Here is a 19,936-nt window from a genome sequence, read left to right as displayed (position 1 = left end):
GTGTTCATTTTTATTCCACAAGAAAAGCAAGAAAATATAAAGATGTTTGTTTAATCTGTATAATACTGAACAAAAGTGTAAAAACTACCCTTGCTGTAAATTCACATTTAGAAATCAACATTAAGACAGAGCTAGCTGTTTCCAGTCGTAATGCTAAACTAAGCTAAACCCACAGCTAAGCCAAATCACAGGAAATTAGGATCATATCTTTCCACCTACAGTAAAAAAGTTAACATATCTCCCAAAAAACTATTTATTTTAAACATTATGTTTTAATTGCCTCCTGCCAATTAAATGTAACATGTGTTTGATTATTTATTGTTTTGTTGGTGTTTGTTCGATCTAGTAAAAGTAAAAACCATAAAAACTGTGTTCAATTTTTATTCCACAAGGAAAGCATCACTTTTAATTTATCCCACATTAACATACCAGCAGTAGCCTATTACAGGCCTGGTGTAATGCATATCTGTCAGGTAACTCAACTCCCCTCTGATGTCATCAAGAGTAATTGAAACCTTGCTGAAGGCTGCAGCCATGGAGCCGACCGGATCCCCGCCTCTCACTGGACAAAACCTCGCTATGAGGAGAAGCTCGGCTGTGGGAACATGGCGAACACACTCCGGATTAACTTTCCCCAGGAAAAAGTTTGTAGGTTCGCTATTTAGCAGGCAAATCTCCCCATAGTATCGAGCAGTAAACGCGCAGCAAAGTGTGGATAAACTACCAAACTGTGGTGTGTTTTGGATGGTGTGTTTTCCTGTCCTGCTTCACTGGGATGAAAGTTTGTCGCTGCCGGATTTAGCCGAGAGCAGGATGGAAAAGCAAAGAACGAAGAAAGAGAAGGTAAAGCTAATGGAAAAACAATGGTGTGTTTTATTTAGTGGTTTCACAAATCCGCTGGTGTGGCTGGCAGAGCATTCCTGCAGGAGACTGGGGGAGAAAGAAAGTTCACAGACTAAACAACAGCTCACATCCCATGATGAAGTGCCAGCCTGCAGGATTTGTTTTGAAACCACTGGCAGGAGTTTACACTCATTGAACCCCTCCCAAAAAACGTAATCTTACCAATTGTTTTCTATATTGATTTATTACTCCATGTGTCTCTCTCAACATATACCATCTCTTAAAATAGTAATACGTCTTAACGTTAGTGGTTGAGGAAGAACTCATATATTTTACGTAGGTATTGTAGGTTGTAACAGCAGTGCAGAAATAGCCTACTTCTAAAACTCCTCCAATAAAACAAGTGACAACAGGACAATGGTGTTGTAATAACAGCATCATGTCCTGAGAGTAAACCCTGAAGTAGTATATTAAAAGTCCCACTACATATTATAAAAATCATATAATGCATCATAGTTGAGTTGAGTAAAAAGTATGCTAAGTATTTTTCTCTGAAATGTTGTGTAGAAGAAGTAAAGTAGACTAAAATTGAAATACTCAGGTTAAGTACAAGTACCTAATTTGTGTATTCAAGTACAATACTTCAGTAAAGGAAGGTAGTTACTTTCACCATCGCTAAATGAGTAGTCTAAAACACCAAAAGCTCAACATTTTACTTAAATACACTACTTGTGTAATTGTACATAGTTACTTTCTACTACTGGTCTTAAGGCAGACACATATTCATAAATAAATATCAACTTATATATATATCCTATCCTCCTTCAGTTATATGTTTATGTACAACTTGCTTCATATACTCTATTTATATATATATATATTACTGTGTATGATTGCAACTAATAACGTGTTGCCTATAATGCCTCTCCTACAAGGATATATACTTATTGATAGATCAAAGTGCTGCGTTCAGGGACACAGCTTCCTCTCCAGAAATGTACTCCTTTTGACCTGGGCTGCGAAAGAAACTTAATAAGATAGGGGAAGTGTGTGTGTGTTTGTTTGTGTACGTGTGTGCGTGTGTTTGTGTGTGTGTGCATTATTTTAGGAAAGGAAACTCATGTTGTGTTCCTTTTATTTTTGCGTGTGTGTGTGTGTGTGTGTGAGCCTTTAATTAGCTGTTACAGGAATATCAATCAACAGACATGTGATGCAACAAATCACATACAGATGAAGCCGGTTGCACACACAAAAGGTCAGAGCATAGTTCGATATTTGATATAGTTCACCATTAAAATCAATTTAAGGACATTATACGACTAAAAGCAATTGCTGTGATTAACTTGTTTCATTTCTGTGGCCATAAAACTAACATTTTCTGGGAATCTTGTAAGGTTCTGTAAGAGAAAAATAAAGCTTTTAATGCTTAACGGCAGCTCTAGAATAATGAACATTTTTATATGAACAAAGGGTCAAATGATTGCAGTGTTGGGTGTTGCACCCATGGCTAATTATCACCCCATTCTGCTTTATTGCGTGTTTCAGCTCATTGCATTGGGCTTTACGGCCAGAAATGTTCCTTTACTTTACTATTTTGGTTCCTTTCATCAGCGTTGTTTTTGACCGCAGCAGTTTTTACAGAAAAAGCCACTGTACGCTACCTGCTACTAGCTAGTGAAGATAGTGGAGCATTTACCACTTAAAGAGCATATATGTCCCTCAGGAGGTTGTTGGGACCAAAAATGGAGCTAAAGTGGGCTTTCATGATTCGAAATTAATTCTGATCCTGCTGAATTTATGGTCCATGTTTAAGAATTGGAAAAAACCCACAATGGAAGGTGGAGTGAAAACCAGAAAATTATAGAAATGATATCACTTGGAGATAAGCGCACATTTTCAGACTGTCTCTCCAAGAAGACTTTCATACAGTAGTGTTTCCCTTATTAGTTGTTCAAAGAAAAGTGACAGTAATAGTTGTGTAAAGAATTAAAATACAGACAACCGGCAAATGTCACCATTAATCACACAGTATATGCCAGAAAGTTGTAGTTAGGAAGTAACGGATATGATAATGCTTATCAAATGTTGGCAAGCTATCCGTAGAGGTTCTCTCTAATAGGTGTCTCCAGGACTGCATTTTGCCATGGTGACACACACACAGAGTCACAAGGCGAAAACTATACCAGCGTCTGGATATTTATTAAGACCCCTGATATATTTTTCAAACTTTTATCAGGTAAATCTGTACACTCTCATTATAAAACTCTCGCTCTGTTTTACTCATCCGTACAAATACATCCTCTGCACGTACAAACAAACATTTGAACAGTTGGTACAGGTGCACACAACACAACACAACACAACACAAGTGTGGTCAGACTAAAGTTTAAAGAACATTGTAACTCCTCTGTATTTAACTCCTGCTTAGTTACACAAACTGTGTGATTGCAAAAGTCCATCTTAGGCATTTCTCTTTTTGCACTCTATTAACTGTGTTCTAGTTAAAGAGTAATACGCTTGGAGATTTAAGTCCTAATTCCACACACGTGATTAACGTGGGTTTCTTTGTTTATTTCAGCAAACAGCGCCTTGGTAACATGTTTCACAAGCTCTGTTTCATATCGCATGTGTCATATTTGAACGAGTGTTACATAACAACATTACCTATTCATTAAACGTGATGTCATGCTGCAGAGAGCAGCTGAGAAATGGGCTTTCCGATTACTGAACTCTGGAAATCTGCTTAGAAAGTTTAGCATTACTGTGTCACAGTTCTCCTCAGGACCTAAGCTGAAGACACTGAGGTCATGTGCATAATATTGTTCTCTAAACTTTTTTAGTAAGGCTTCAGTATTTTGACTTCTCGTAGTGTGGAGAGGGCTTCGAAACAGCATTTGTTTATTGCATTGTCCTTTATTTCAACATGTCTTGTTGAGATTAAAATCAGTTTTTCAAGAGAGATTTTCAAGAAAACATTGTTAGAGCAACAAATACAAACAACATAAGATAACTGTTATATGCTAGAAAGTTGGGCTGGACAATATCTGTAACATATTGATATGTGAAATCTAGATATTGTCTTAGATTTTGGATAGCTTCATATTGTTAAAAGTGTTGTCTTTTCCTGGTTATTACGGCTAATACAGTAAATGAATGTTGTTTTCTGCACTTCTCACACTGTTCATGTTTTATTATTTGCTAACTTTATTTATCAAATTGTAATACATGATTTAAAGTGGACCTATTATGCTATATTGGACAAATATATTGTAGGGCCTTACCTATCCAAAACATGTCTGGAACGTTTTTTGCTTAAAATACCAAACAGATCACCCATTGTAGCCATCCCTCATACTGCTCATACCCCTCTTTTGCAGCCCTGTTAGAGAAATGCAGTTTTTGGGTGAGGAGGCGGAGCTAATGCCTGATCAGAATTCTACCGGAGATAAAGTTAAATTCTGCTGTGATAAAATGCCATCCTGTTCTAAACCACGTCAAGGATTATTTCTGAAACAGTATGGAGCTCAAATGCTTTTTCTCTTGCAGGTTTATCACAAGGTGAGTTCCGTTGTTTATTTCCTGCTTTTTAAACACATGTGCTCTACAGTACAGGTTAGCTCTGAGTGTTAGCGAGGCTTGCTAATGTAAACAAAGACGAGATTACGTCCAAAACACGTCAGGCATTGTTTCTGATAGCAACTTTCTGTGGGTCCGCTGCCGATTTGACGTAATCGGCAGCACATCTGTATCCGCTCGTTGTTCACCCGTTTTTAAAAGATTTGGGTACGGAGGAGGAAAAGAGAAAGGGTTTTATTTTCTGACGCTGTGTGAGTTCCCCGACACACCGGGGACACATTTATGTATAAAAGACATAAAAAAGTGCATTTTGCATGATCGGTCCCCTTTTAAATAGTGCAAATATTTTGTGAAAGCATGAATAGTCAGAGTGTTTCTGCTTTTTGCTGGATTTTAAGGGCTTTGATTTTGACCTCAGCATTTCTAAAATCCTGTACTCTTAATTTAAATGTCAGGATTTCATCAGTTCACTATGAACCAGAGCTCAGAGGACCGGGTACAGTCAAGACTTAAATCTTGCTTTTTACTTTCTGGCCCTTGATTGTTTCCAAGTTAATCACATCGCCATCTGTCAGTGGAACACTTAATTAGAATTGCCATCAACTAAACAGTGAGTAGAGAAGTTGTTCAGGTCTTAAGGCCCTGACACACCAACCCGATTTTGGGAGTCAGAGGCTGTCGGGCATTCGCGGCGCCGTAGTCAGGTTGGTGTGTCCCGCACCGTCGACCGTGACACGCCTTATTTGGACTGCCAAACCCGATGCATGGCCGATTCAACATGTTGAATCGGCCATGCATCGGGTCTGGCAGTCGGACCAAATAATCACTCTGTTTGGCTGTTCAGCTAGCAAATCAGTGCATGAGAAGCGAAGCGGAAGTGAGGGACGTAAACAAACGATTTAAGAAGGCACACACAGACTGCTATTCATTTTCATCTCATCATGGCGATCTGGAATGATGCAAACGAAGACCTGCTCATCACCTTGATCCAGGAGAGGCCAGCTCTGTATGATATTACGGAGAAAAGATACTCTTCTTCTTCTCTGTCTTCCGGTTGTTGCCTCTTCATGATGAATACACACTACCGCCGCCTGCTGGTAAGGAGAGTTATTGCCACTCACGCACTGAAGTCGGTGCGGTGTGTTCCCGTGCGACACATGGCCAAAACGCAGGAGAACACGGCCAGGCAACAGCCGACTTCAGCGTCGGCTAGTCCTCTGGTGACTGCTTGGTGTGTCAGGGCCTTTAGGCCCGGCCACACGAGGACGAAAACGGCTAAACGCATAGGATTAACGCAATCGCAAAAAAGCTTCCGTCCACACGCAATATTCACCGGATAGTGTCTGTCCACACGCAGACCCGGCGCCAGAACAAATCTAAAGGGAGGGCCTATAATTTTCATGGGAGGGCCTACAAAACCGTCACATGCTGCGTTGCGTGCCTGCGGCACAATATATATCAAACAGCGAGGCCAACAGCATTGCGTAAAGACGCACACTTATCGCAAATACATACACAAATAAAGGGCAACATAGAAACCACTTTTGAAACATTGTGTGCGTGGCAGCACAGACACTGGTAAATCACGAGCAAGGCACACTGGTTAAGGATGGCAGCTTCCTTATCGTTTCACTCGGAGAGAAATAGTAGAGACGGAGACGATGAACTGTTTAGCCCGCCTTGGGCATGGTTTATTTTCCTATGCACTGCAGGTGCATCTTTTCGCTCAGCCGAGCTAACTTAGAACAACAACACATATATATCTGAACTGAATGTGCATCAGGTGAACACACCCTCATTTACATATGACGAAAGCCTGCGTCCTTAAGTAGCACATAACACTTCAGTGCCTCACAGTGGTACAATAATAACATGACATCCCTTTGTGAGCTTGAGTACAGAATAGACATAGGCTAATATATATATATATATATATATATATATATATAACAACAACAACAACTGAGGACATATGCACATTTCCCTTAACACACACATTTGAAATAAAAATATAACAGCAACAGCTTTGCTTGGGCCACCGTTGACCGGAGCAGCAAACATAATAATACAGAGGGAGCGATGCGACACCACATTATGCAGTGCGTAATGTGGCGCAGTAAGCACTGACATATTGACATGCAAACATTACTTACTACTTTATGCTAATACAGCTGGAGACGCCGTTTGCCTGAAGAATGGAATCGCCTCAGCAAAGTGTCCTTCCACTCATCCCTGCATTTCCTGGTCAAGTCCTTTTCAAACCCGAGTTGAATAAGGTGAGCTTTCCGCTGGTGCAGCATGCTCCGTCGGTGGTCACTGAAAATGTTTTTCAGGGCTGAAAACGAGTTCTCACAGGTAGCAGTGGAGGCCCCGAAAGTTAAGGCCGACTTAAATGCCCCTATGACACTTGGCATGGCTTCCAGGGTCTTGTGGAAGGTGGTGAGGAGTGTTTTAATGGTCCATTTTCCATCATCTGGGGGCGTAGAGCCTTCCATTTGTGCGCGAAGAAACTGTCGGGCCACAACAAACTCGGCTTCTACAAGTTTAGTGCTGGTCAACTCCAACAGGGGCAATACTTTGTCTGTGTTCAAAAATAAATCACTCTCAGGATCAAGTGAAGCCATTGATTCCATCAGTGTGCTGTTGCGCTCTCCAAAGCGTCGTGCCATCTCTCCACACACTGCGTCAATGCAGCTGTAAAACAGTCTCCTACTTTCTGTTACTGTTTCGTCCTGGTCAAGCCGTGCTCCAGTAGATTGCTCTACAACGTAATCTTGTAGAGTTGTGTTTTTTGTTGTGCGTCTCTTCTTACTTTGGGGCGGATCAGTTGTGTCCTCTGCTGCTCCACACTTATCCCATAGCGCACCAAACTCGGTTTCTGTGCGCAGGCCCGCAACACACTCCGTGGCTGAGTTCACCAGTTGGACAGCTGTCAGGAGATCCATGTCTTTCGATTGTAGCATTCTTTTAGGTGGTTCAAGAAGCATCAAAATCTTGTTGATGAGAAGCGCAATGAATCTGAAGTCCAGCTTTGAGATGACACTCAGCAGTCCCACAGCTTCCACTCTCAGGTCAGCTGGGAAGGAGCGTGCACGTTGAACTTCCGTCAACAGCTGGGAAATTCCCCCATGTGATTTCTGTATCACCTGCACTGTGGCCAAATGACCGGTCCAGCGTTGGTCAAGCAGACGTTTTAGTGTTTCCCCTTGATAACGAACCGCGACTGTGGGTTTTCGGATGAATTTGTACAAGAGGTTACACGCATTAAAAAAATCTGTGATGGGCTGTTCTGCAGACATTGCCTGCACTACCACTAAATGGAGCTGATGATTGAAGCAGTGCACGTATGGGATTTCCCTCTTCAATGTATCCTGAAGGAGTCTCTGTACTCCACCATGTTTTCCCGACATCAGGGAGGCCCCGTCATACACTTGGCTCAGTATTTTGTCTGTGCTCAGTCCAGCCTTGGTCAGTTCGGAAATAACCGTTTGGGTTAGAGTGTTGGCATCCCCTCTGTCTGCAGTGGCTATGGTCAAAAGCCGCTCTTTTATCTCACAGTTTGCATCGATAAACCGAAGAACAATGGAAATATTCTCCTGCCCGGTGGGATCCCTGGTTCCGTCGACTTTAATAGAATACACTGCATCCCCCATCTCTTCGACAATATGCTCAGTCACTAAGGTGCTCATTATTTCTATTATGGCATGTCGTGAGAGGTGTATGTTGCTGTGTGGGGAATGCTTTCCATTATTTTGGCCAACTCTGCATCTTTGTGCAGCGTATACTCAAACAGCGATAGGAAGAGCCCACTGCCTGACTCGGACATGCTGTGGAGTGCATCGTGGTCACCTCTGAGAGGGAGTTGTTTGACAGCTAAAAAAGCTATCATATCAACGACAGCTGACACGTAATAACGGTTCCGTGCCAGCTGATCTGTGTGCACCAAAGTACTAATTTCCTTATTTGTTTCCTCGCGTATCTGTCTCTCTCTCCACAAACTCTCACATGAAATGTGTTCTTTTGATGCGGCATGCCTTAGCAGTCCTTTATCAGTCTGTAATGCGTGTTTCCAGTCGCAAAAACCTTTGACAGTAAAAGCCGCATCAGATGAAGACGTAGGCCTATTCACTTTAAACTGTCTACAGGGGAAACAAAAGGCTGCGTCTGCTTTTAACGAATATTCAAGCCATGGTCTGTTGTTGTACCATGCAGTGGCAAAAGTGTGCTTCTTCCCTGAAAACAATCTCTCTGGATAACGATCCAGTTTCACCTGGCTGGGTTTATTAACCCCAAGATCATCTGGGGCTGTTGGTCTTTGAGCGGTTGCCAATAGTACCTGTTGATGTGCTGCGAGGTAGCGTCTGTAGTGGAGGCACCGGCACGGAGCAGGAGGAGGAGGATGCTGCCGCTGCTGCTGCTGGCGGGTGTGGTACAGGGTGTGGCAACGCAGGTGGTGATGGTAGGGGCACAAGGAGCTGTGCCTCGGAGGACAGCGTTGGTGGTGGCCGCCTTGATGAGTCAAGGATTGGGCTCGCTAACTCAGCCCCGGGGTTTGCCGAGGTCAAGCTTGTGAGATTAAGGCGTGCTGCTGCAACGGCAGGTGCAGGTCGCCAGCAGCACCATCGGCTGCAGTTATTTCATCGCTATTTCGTTTGAATACATTCTTAGATCTTTTAAGCCAATTTCTGATGTCCATTTTGTAATTCAAACAGAAATGGGAGTCTACAGAATGCACAATAAACAATAAACAAATCCAGAATTGGCGGCAGAGTTTGACGCTGTGATTGGTCTAAATGTGGACGAATCACAAATCACAACAGACACATGAATTTATTTGACGTAGCCTGCGATTTTTTTTGTAGTTACTATCTGACATCACATACATCGTAGCATAAAAGTTCACAGTTTATTTATAATTTAAAAAATTTAAAATAAAAATGTTTTAAAAAAAATTAAATGTTATAAATAATTTTTAAAAACGTGTTTATTGGGGGAGGGCAGGAATGTCAAATGGGAGGGCCAGGCAGAGTTTTTCACCAGTCAACGTGTATTAAAGTTTAAATCTTCCGGTCAAAGTGCCGGTCAAAGGTCTTCTTTGTTATTTATTGAGCTTTAAAACAAATGAATAACGACTCTATATAATATAATAATAAAATACACGGAGCCTCTCTTTTTCCTCCCTCTCTTCGGACAGCGTCAGTGTCTGTCTCATGCAGCAGCTGATCCAGTAATGAGTGACCCGGCCGACAGTAAAAATAAACATATTTATAACTAGTTTAGGGAGTTTGAGAGGTAATTAAAATAGCTAAGGGTGATGATCTGACTTGAAGTGTGTGTTTTGCTGCAGCGGGAGGAGCTGCAGGTGAGCAGTGCTGCGTGTCTCCGTCCTGTCAGATTAGACTTCACTCGCGTTTATGTCCATATCGAGAGAAAGATAAATAATCTGAATTCAGTGTGCAGTTTACTTTGACGCGGGGGTGAGCAGCAGAGGTGGGGAGAGGCGGGGCTATTGCCTCATCATTATCAGAAAATGATCGTATAGGGCGTACACACGGAGCCGTTGGACCCCCCCAGAGCGTTGCGTATGCCGTTCTATCCACCTTGAGACCCGTTATCGTTTCCTCAGTCGTTTAGTGCCGTATTCTGTCGTCCTCGTGTGGCCGAATGGTCTATATGACACTAAACAGTAACGCAAACGACCGTTTTCGTCCTCTTGTGTGGCCGGGGCCTTAGAGTGCTCAGGACCTCAATAAATTAATCTTTCTCTTACAGGATAAAAGATTTGCTGAGCCAAACTGGAGAACTATGATGCCAAGTGTGATGTTTGCTCCAGAAAACTCATTCATACAGAGCACTGATGTAGGGAACAGTTAATAACATTAGTATATAAAACAAATACACATCCTATCTTCATCCTGCAAAAAAGAGCCATACGAGTTATACATAAAACTACGTACAGAGAACCAACAAATAAATTGTTCATCAAACTAAAAACACTAAAACTACAAGACCTGGTTCAAATTATGTTCAAAGCCGCAAATCAACAATTACCTCATAATATCCAGGGACTTTTCACACGGAGAGAAAGCAGGCACATGTTGAGAGGAAACTGCATTTTCAAAAAACCACCCGTACGAACAAATGCCCAACTTCATTGCATCTCATCAAAAGGTGTTAGTCTGTGGAATAACTGTAATGATGCACTGAAATATTGTACAAGTCTATCTAAACTGACAGTATTATTTAGGAGCCAAATCATTAATGGTTATGAACAGGACCTGTAAAATCCTATTTGTTGTTATTTCTTGTAATTGTAAAAGTTATTTCTTTCTGATTGTTTTGTAAAAAAACAAATTAACAAGACAAACATGTCGCTGATGACGATGACCTAATGTTTTATTTATAAGAAAAATATATGTTAGAGGGTGTAGGACCAGAAAAGTTTTTTAAAGCTTCTTCTTGCCCCTGTTGAACATGACAGAGACTATCTGAGATTTTTTTTTATTTTGTTGTTGTTGTTATTATTATTTTTTTTGTACTTTGTTATAATTATTAATTTGAGTGAGAAAAAAAAGAGAATATATATATATTATTGTTGTATGTTTTTGTTTCTGACATGTTCAATAAACTGACAAAAAAAAAAACAGTATCTCCAAACTATGTATTGCCTGTCCTTGGCTGTTGCTCTGAGCCATGGATGATGCTTTTGCAAGTTTTAGGAATCCCTCCAGTCTGCATATTTTAGGAGTGTGTGTGTGTGTGTGTGTGTGTGTGTGTGTGTGTGAGGGGAATAGAGAGAGAGATAATGAAGGCCTTGGTGTAAGCTCTGGTGAAAGGACAAATTTGGAAACAACAGATCAGGGAGGGAGGCAGCGTCTCGAGATCAAACCTCAGTGAGCACATTTAAAACAAAGTTTGAATGAGAAGAACAGAAGCCTCCTCGTTCTGTCTGAGCCTCCGTCTGACTTCCCTCCTTTTTCGTCTCTGAGGAATTTAAGCCGTTACCACCGAGTAGAAACAAAAAAGTGCATGCAGCTGTTTGGCGTCCCATCTGCCAGAAAGTACATTATATCATGCTAATGAAGCTGCAGCAGTTTTGGTGTCATACTGCGTTTCTATGACTTATGTAACCGCAGCGAAAGGCATTTTTTCATGTTGTGTTTCTAAACTTATTTTTGTTTCTACAACACTGAGCAAAAAGCCTTTCTCATTAGTCAGTCTTTATATCGGCCTCTAAACCAGTGTGATCAGACTGATACCGGCAGGTGCTTGTTATTTGTTGTCCTGCAAATACACTGATATTAATATAACTGCTATGATCTAATATCAGCCTAATTCATAATACTATTTATTTATTGGTAATCACTACAGACCCTGCTGAAGAACATTCACCTATATATAAACCACTTACTGTTTTATTGTTGGTCTTTTTGTTGTAAATAGACAAATTAGAGGTTTTAAATTATGGAATAATATACAGCTTATTTTCTTTATTAAAGGACTTATTGTGTATGGAAAGTGCAATTTTAAATAAATAAATAAAAGGTCAAAATTAATAGTAATCAAAACTGCGGTTGCACATGTGCGTGCAGTGATGAGCGTGCCCTCGCGTCCGTGCGCCTGTCGGGGAGGCTTAGGGTTCCAAGAGGATTATTTGTAGAGCAGGTTCACCCGGATATGTGTGCAAAATTTCAGGTCATTCGGAGTTACGGTGCGATTTTGTAATTTATTCCGAAATGGGATTTTGATAGGTGGCGCTAGTGAGCAGGTTGGAATATTTAACCCATTGACTCCAGAATATTGAATTTTTCACCGGTCCTGGCGTCCGTGCAAAATTATACAACTTTTGAAGCATCCTAAAGACCTCAAAAACAGGAAACGCCAGCAGAAAAATAATAATACCACCAATAACAGTAGGTTTCCTCGCACTTCGTGCTAGGACGCCGTCGGGTCCTAGCACATCCTGCTCGGGCCCTAATAATACCACCAATAACAATAGGTTTCCTCGCACTTCGTGCTAGGACGCCGTCGGGTCCTAGCGCTCAGTGCTCGGACCCTAAAAATGCCTGTCACAGCTTCCCAAAGTCCAAAGTGAAGGACTCAAATGTCATGTTATATCTAACCAAGAGTCCAAGGACCAAGCTTTCCCTTTTACAGTGATACAACTGCAGGGAAAAGCAGCAAATCTCCAAGTTCGAAAAGCTGGAATCATCGAATATTAAGAATTTTACATTTATTTAATTGTGACAATAGTTTCTGCTGGTTGTCTATCTAATGGGATAATTGTGAAAATTAACCAATGTCTTCTCTCCTTGTCCTTCCCCCTTCCCCTTCTCCCAGTTCTCTCTGTTTGGTTCTCGCTCCACCAGCAGGACCACCAACCCTCCCTCTTCCTCCTCCTCCTCTTCCTCTCCTGTCATTCCTTCAGCCTCGCCGGTGAAAAGAGACCGACTGCCCGTCCCCCTCGTTCCTCCTATTTCTCCTGGCCTCAGTAAAGCAGAGTTCCTGGACCGTGTGCGGCGCAGTAACCAGGCCTGCCAGCAGGGAGAATATGCTCTGGCTGTGCAGCTCTACAGCGAGGCCCTCACCGCGGACCCCCAGAACTGCATCCTGTTCAGCAACCGCTCCGCTGCCTACCTCAGACTGGGAGAGTACAGCACCGCTCTGGATGACGCCATCAAAGCTCGTCTTATCAACCCCAAATGGCCAAAGGTAAGAGGTTCAACACCTCACTGTCAATCACACTCCTCTAATGATGAAGATACTGTGTAAAGGGTTAAAGGGGCCCTATTATGCTTCTTGGGGTTTTGGTGCATGTAAATGGTCTGCTAAGGCTAAAATCCTAAAGTTCCCTCCAAAGGGAGTATCTCTCCCCCCCCGACTGAAACACCTCCATTGGTCTCTCTTTCTTCTAGAACAGAGTGACATCACGACGAAACACTCACACGTTTGTTGGCTAGCGACATGTCACAGTAGAAGCACAACATTTGAACAGAGATGTGCATAATATACAGAGGAATATGAATTTACAGTATGTAATATATATATATATGATTTATGTAAGTAACTGTAGAGTGATTGTATCCATTAAGAGGATGATTATATGGATGTTTAACGAGTGCATGGATGAGCCTGCCTCTTAAAACCATCTCAGTATTGGTATTTTAATGCATTTATATTGAGCAGTGGATACAGCTAATTATAAACTCTTCAGATCAATATGTTATCCTCTTTGGAAACTCAGTAGTTCATGCACAAGGCAACACAAACATATCTTAGAGCACCTGCCACTAGATATAATCTCTGCTTTTCTCCTGTGTTTGGCTAAGTTTGTACCTGACAGACTTTAATTGGCTTCACGGGGAAAATGCAAAACCGTATTTCCCGTCCTTCTCTCCCTGATCCTGTCACACTGCTTGTAGTTTTATTTTATTGTCACCAATGGACAGCAGCTGAAAACAAGCCTCTTATTTAGATGCATCGGTCCACATGTTGCGCTTGTGCTGAATAGTCTTTCTGTTTGTTTGACAAGTGTGTTTGAAAGGGACAGCACGCACATGTATAACTCAGCATAATGAGATGTCCTATACTGTATGCTGGCATTAGCAGATCCAGTCTGGTGACAGTGATGATGATGGAGATCTCAACAAGTAGACAGATGTGTATGATGTTGCTGATGTTGGTGCTTTCTGTAGCTGTACATCAGAAGAGGAAGGAAAATAAAAGGTTCGGAGGCTGGGTTGGACAATATAAAGAAATATACTGAGGGATAATAGTTGTTCATGTATATTTGCCACAATATGCTTACTTTGTTTACATCATTACCAACCTTCTTTTTCAAAAACTCCATGAATCTCCCCCAGATATTTTCAAAAACTTCCAGCTGTCCTATAGTCACAATATGCTCACTAATATAGAACTGCACTTGTTCATTTGGCGGAGGCTGTGGCACAAATAGAATGACATGTTAAGTGGCATGTTCATCATAAGGTCACTATCATCTGTTTCATATGCAAATAAGAGACAGTTGGATTGGGTCATAAGCTATATGAAAATGATTGTCCCAGTAAAAGCTGTACTGCCAAAATTGTTGGTATGCAATTTCCACATCTGGGCCAATTTTAGGGCACACACAGATCATCTGGCCGGCTGTCAGCCGACGCTGGCCTAGAACGGACTATCTGGGTGGTAGCTATGTTTAACTTTGGGAAGCTTGTGCTACATTACATCTGCATTATGCATTACTCTTGTACAATGTTTATATACTGTACCTCACTTGACTCATTCCATCAATATATTTAACAGGAAAATATTATACTTTTCTCTCCACTGTATTTATTTTAAGTACTTTGCAATACAGTTAAACAAACAATGTGTAATGTTTTCCCCCTAGGTTCTAAAGGAAAAACATAACATTTAAATTGTGAGGTCTTGAAGTAGCATTGGATCATTCTTTAGGTTAAGAAATCATTATTTATCTGATTCTGTTTGTCATCTTCTAACTTCATTTACTTAATATCTGGACGTCTGAGTACTATTCAACCACTGTCAACGAGGACGCTTGATTTAGCCAAGAGCAAACATGATATATGTTAATATTAAATTACATATTTATTGATATATCCCCTAAAGTTGTGACATCACATGAACTGCTTTCACATATTTGAATTCCATTTATGTGTGCAAGATAATTATTATAAATAAATGTGCAGTGCAACACATTTGCAGCACATTTACAAAAGAAATGAAGGGCTGGAAACTACATCAAGTACTAAACTGGAAGTGGCTCTTTCCATGCAACACAGAGAGGAAGAGAAGGATGGTGAGGAGGGCTGGGGGTATTTTAAAGCCATTCAGAAGGAGGGTAAGCAGGCAGGAGACTGTGTTTGCCAGGGCCACCTCTGTCTGGACGACTGGGGCCGGGCCAGCTTCAACTTCCTTTCTCTGTGCGAGAGAATGGACGGAAGTGGTGTGTGTGTGTGTGTGTGTGTGTGTGTGTGTGTGTGTGTGTGTGTGTGTGTGTGTGTGTGTGTGTGTGTGTGTGTGTGTGTGTGTGTGTGTGTGTGTGTGTGTGTGTGTGTGTGTGTGTGTGTGTGTGTGTGTGTGTGGTGTGTGTGTGTGTGTGTGTGTGTGTGTGTGTGTGTGTGTGTGTGTGTGTGTGTGTGTGTGTGTGTGTGTGTGTGTGTGTGTGTGTGTGTGTGTGTGTGTGTGTGTGTGTGTGTGTGTGTGTGTGTGTGTGTGTGTGTGTGTGTGTGTGTGTGTGTGTGTGTGTGTGTGTGTGTGTGTGTGTGTGTGTGTGTGTGTGAGAGAGAGAGAGAGAGCTCTGCACGGCTGTTATTTTGTTTTCTGAATCCTGGCGAGGCCTTGGCCTTAGTTTGGCACTTAAAGACAATAACAGAGGCAGCATTCCTGTGTGTGTGTGTGTGTGTGTGTGTGTGTGTGTGTGTGTGTGTGTGTGTGTGTGTGGCTTGCATAGTGGCGGTGTCATAGCAGTGGGCTTGCTGCTGCATTCGCTGTGGGTCAAATGCAAGGTCAAGACTAATGAAGTACCAATAAGAGAGTCTTTCTGAAAGGAGAGTTTACTTCTGCTTGAATTCTCTCTTTCTGCTCTTCCCTCGGTCGGCTTTGCTCTCTTCTCTTTTCTTTTACTCTCTTCTGCTTGCCTCCCACAGAAGGTCCCACTGCTGCCCCTGTCGACTTTTCTGTTGGCACAACAGGCTCAAACACACACTCGCTGTATGAAACACACACAGAGAAGGGCGACTCGGTCATGGGAACAGAGGGGAGTAGCTGGTCAAAAAGTTGCGAATGTTTGGTGCTTATCTGAATAACAACACGGTACAGAATAACAAAAAGTGTTTGCATCTTAATGTTGTTTCCGTCGTTTTGTGCGGCTTTATCTTTTTTGTTGGTGCATTCAATGCAAAGCTTTGAGAAAGCCTTTTGTTTCTTTGTCATTCAAATGAAGTCACATCACAGAAAATGCTGCAGGAGCGAAAGCCTTTCTTTTGACTCGCTGGAGTGTTTTTCTCCCACAGACCCGACTGTTTTGTTTTTCTGTTACCCGCACACTCGCTCTACGTGTTTTGTGAAGGTGTTATACTTTCAAAGAGGCTGTTATCCACATTCAGGTGCAATTATTAAGATCCGTAAGCTCAAAGCAGTCTGGGAAACGTTTTCCGTTTGCATTTGATGACGTCTGTTTGGCCCAGAAAAGAGGAAGGCGGTCAGCGGCTGATGGCTGCACCTCTGATCTGTTTCAAGATCACAAAGTTAGGAGCGTTCCTGACTAAACAACCTCAGGACTTATACCTGCAATAACTTGTTCTCTGGGTCATCAGAAACAAGGGTGAACATTGACTTATGATCACCTTTTAAATTGATCTGTTGACCTCGTTCAGTGTTTCCCACATCATTTGATTCTATCTGTGGGGGCACCGCACCGCACCAGCCACCAACCCCCCCCGGAAAGAAAAGCCAAAGGCCCCTTAACCTATTCGGGTGGCCCATGCATCCACCCCCCCCTCAAATAAGAAAATACATGTGAGTTCATGGCTACTGTAGACAACGTTCTTGTTGCTCTGTGTTGCGTTGTTAATGAGTGAACACACCAGAGTTGAGGATCTGTGGGGTTTATTCTCCCAAAAATATAATTTACAATTTAGGCATTTAGCAGACGCCTTATTCCAAAGCGACTTACAACGACCAATTACAGGGACATTCTCCCTGGAGTAACTGAGGGCTAAGTGCCTTACTCAAGGGCACACTAGTGGTGGTGTTCCAGGCGGGATTTGAACTCGTAATCTTCCGATCATCAGCCCCCCTCACTCTCCATTAGTGAGATCCATTTGTGGCGGACGATATTTAATTGTGGCGGCCCGCCACAAATAAATCAATGTCAGGGAAACACTGTTGTTAGCAAACAGTTGCTCATGGTTGAACTCACTGTATACATCTAGCCATGTATATAGTTGTAAACAATGAATACAACAAATAATTATTGACGCTTGTGATAATAGATTGATTGTTTTAGTCATGACATTTGAACATTGTCTATTCTTTGTATATTGAATCTCGATAAAAAATAATATTTTCACAATTTCCTGACCTATATTACAGATCATTACTTAATAGATCGAACCAGAACATCATATACAATTAAATGTCAAGTAAAGTATCTTACTCTTGATAATCAGAGCTTTCATTGCAACTACTTCCAGAAACAATAGTCCCTAATAATAACAAATATATTATGCTGATAATTCACATCAAAAGGGACACTAATACACGTGCATACACAACTCTCATTCACCCCAATACAGTGGAGAAGAAGCTAAAACACAGGGCGAGTTAAACCAAAACTATTGTCTAATTTAGAAGTAAGTGAATAAATATATTATTATCAGCTTGTTGGACTGACCCTTTATACACAGTAGGTGTTATTTAGGGTTAACATCCTAAATATTCAGCTGTGGGACGAAGTGTAGCTGGAATCAGTGCAGATGATCAGTTAACGGCTCTGGGCTCTGAAGTGGGAGCCAACCAGATGGCAGCCAGCTACGCCTGTTTACCCAGAAGGCCTCGGAGACGGCTCAGGCTTCCCCTGTCATTAAGAAACTACTCTTCAACCACACGCTGCAAAAAATATTACCGACATATGTGCAGAGGAACTCAGAGTCCCGTGTCTTTAAGTATGACCCTGGACCTAAAATGACCTGTTGAGGAGGGCTCCCCACATGACAGAGTTAAGCACTATATCTGATCTAAGAGAAGATTCAATTTCCCATGTTTGGGATCCTCCCCGATCGGACAACAAGTACGATCCCATGAATTGACCCTGTGTTGATGGGATGGTAATGTTCTCTGTTGTGTTCGTGCTGCATCCGAAATTGTGCCATAGAGAACTCTGGGTCAGAAGGGTAATCCAGGACTTACTGCAGAGCATGTGAGGAGAGGGAATAAGACTCCAGCAGGGAGACATTTCACTTCCATCGCTCCACTTAAAATACTGTTTCGACTCACTGCGACACATTTCCATCCAGAGGAATGGAAATAACTGTTTGACATGGCGCATGTGCAACCATTAGGTCGAATGTTTTATTATGTGAGCAGATGTTGCAAAGAGTCACAGCTTAAACAAGTAGTGCGTCAATAAATAGGACATTACAGCATGCATGGTGGATTTACAAAATAAATAAATAACACAACTCTTAACAACCCCTTTAGGAAACAACGTATATGCACACAACAAAAAAACACACACTAAAGGTAACTTATTATTTTCATAACTGTGATAAACTCTGATAAACTATTTTATTATACTATTTTTGTATGAGGGATAATGTGAAAAAACAAAAAGCATGTTTTGACATTAATTTACTTACCTCTGACTATAACCACACAATTTAGACACAGCCTCTATCTATGCTTTGGGATAAATCTAACTAACCGGACTTTCGGTTTATTTTTGTTGATGCTATTAGAACATTTCCTTTATTTTTGGGGCTGTAACTTTTCACAATTTCCAGGATACAGTTATAATACTAACCAAGTTACAAGACAATGTTTTAATTAGACTGAACATTTCTGTGGATTTTGGCTTCCTGGAAGGGAATGCCAAGAATTTAAACCAAAGTAAACATCCATTCATTATTCACGTGCCATTGGAAACCACATATACTGCGTGTGTGTGTATGTGTATATGTATATATATATATATATATATATATATAATTGTGTGTTTGTATGTAGACATATAGCAGCTGACGTGCTGTGCAATAACTTAAATGTATCGCAGCAATTAGTTGGAGTTAAAGGTTTTAATTGGGTTTCAGAAGTTACAAGCCGTTCAACAAAAATAAAACACTAAGCAGGGATCAGGCTTCAAAATGGATTGCATTCTAATAAAAATAATGGATGTCAATAACAGGATAAATAACACAATAACACCACTTAATAAGTGGAGTGAATAAATGCATTTGAATCTGTCCTTTACTGACTTAAATTTGACTGATTGTGTTAGTGTCTTTTATAAATTATAATACATTGGATAATATATGTAATGTCTGCAGGTCCGATAAATCAGTGAGTTTATAAAACTTAAAACCATAAAAGTGAGGTATACAAAATACATTAACTAATTGTTACTTATTAATTGGAGGTGGATCAGCTGAACGCTGTCTCTATTTTCGCTCCATACCTGAATCCACACATGTGCAAATATCACTTTTCCAGCATCTCACCCTATAATCAGTTCCAAGTTACACACTTCTTTCCAGGAAACGTCTTACGGAACCTGCTCTATTAAGTCATGTCGAAAAATAAAGGATGTGAACATTGTTTTTCTCAGCCGCCACTAGAGCGCAGCACCGTCGTGGCGGGAAGCTTGGTGACGACCTCAGGGAACTCAAACACAACTTTCCCTTTGTTACAGCAGCCCTCTCATGACTCACATCACATGAGCCGCACAAGCATGCACCCCCCATGTAATCCACCCAGGCAACAGGCTGCACAGAAC

At 41.4% G+C, this 19,936-nt stretch overlaps 1 protein-coding gene across 2 annotated transcripts in view; it reads left to right on the top strand.

Moving 5' to 3' along the window:
* The first annotated feature begins 589 nt into the window (after positions 1-589).
* The window catches only part of LOC117455983 (tetratricopeptide repeat protein 28-like), a 140,867-nt gene continuing 121,520 nt past the window's right edge, over positions 590-19,936 (top strand). For both annotated transcript variants that reach the window (XM_034095661.2, XM_034095660.2), the window contains exons 1-2: positions 590-843; positions 12,760-13,131. In XM_034095661.2, the coding sequence (XP_033951552.1) occupies positions 745-843; positions 12,760-13,131 (471 nt within the window). In that variant the 5' untranslated portion in view covers positions 590-744. The remainder of the gene's footprint in view (positions 844-12,759; positions 13,132-19,936) is intronic.

Source organism: Pseudochaenichthys georgianus, chromosome 12 (genome assembly GCF_902827115.2).
Source record: "Pseudochaenichthys georgianus chromosome 12, fPseGeo1.2, whole genome shotgun sequence".
Lineage (NCBI taxonomy): Eukaryota > Metazoa > Chordata > Actinopteri > Perciformes > Channichthyidae > Pseudochaenichthys > Pseudochaenichthys georgianus.
The sequence above is the reverse complement of the archived record's forward strand: the minus strand, read 5'-3'. Positions and strand labels throughout refer to the sequence as shown.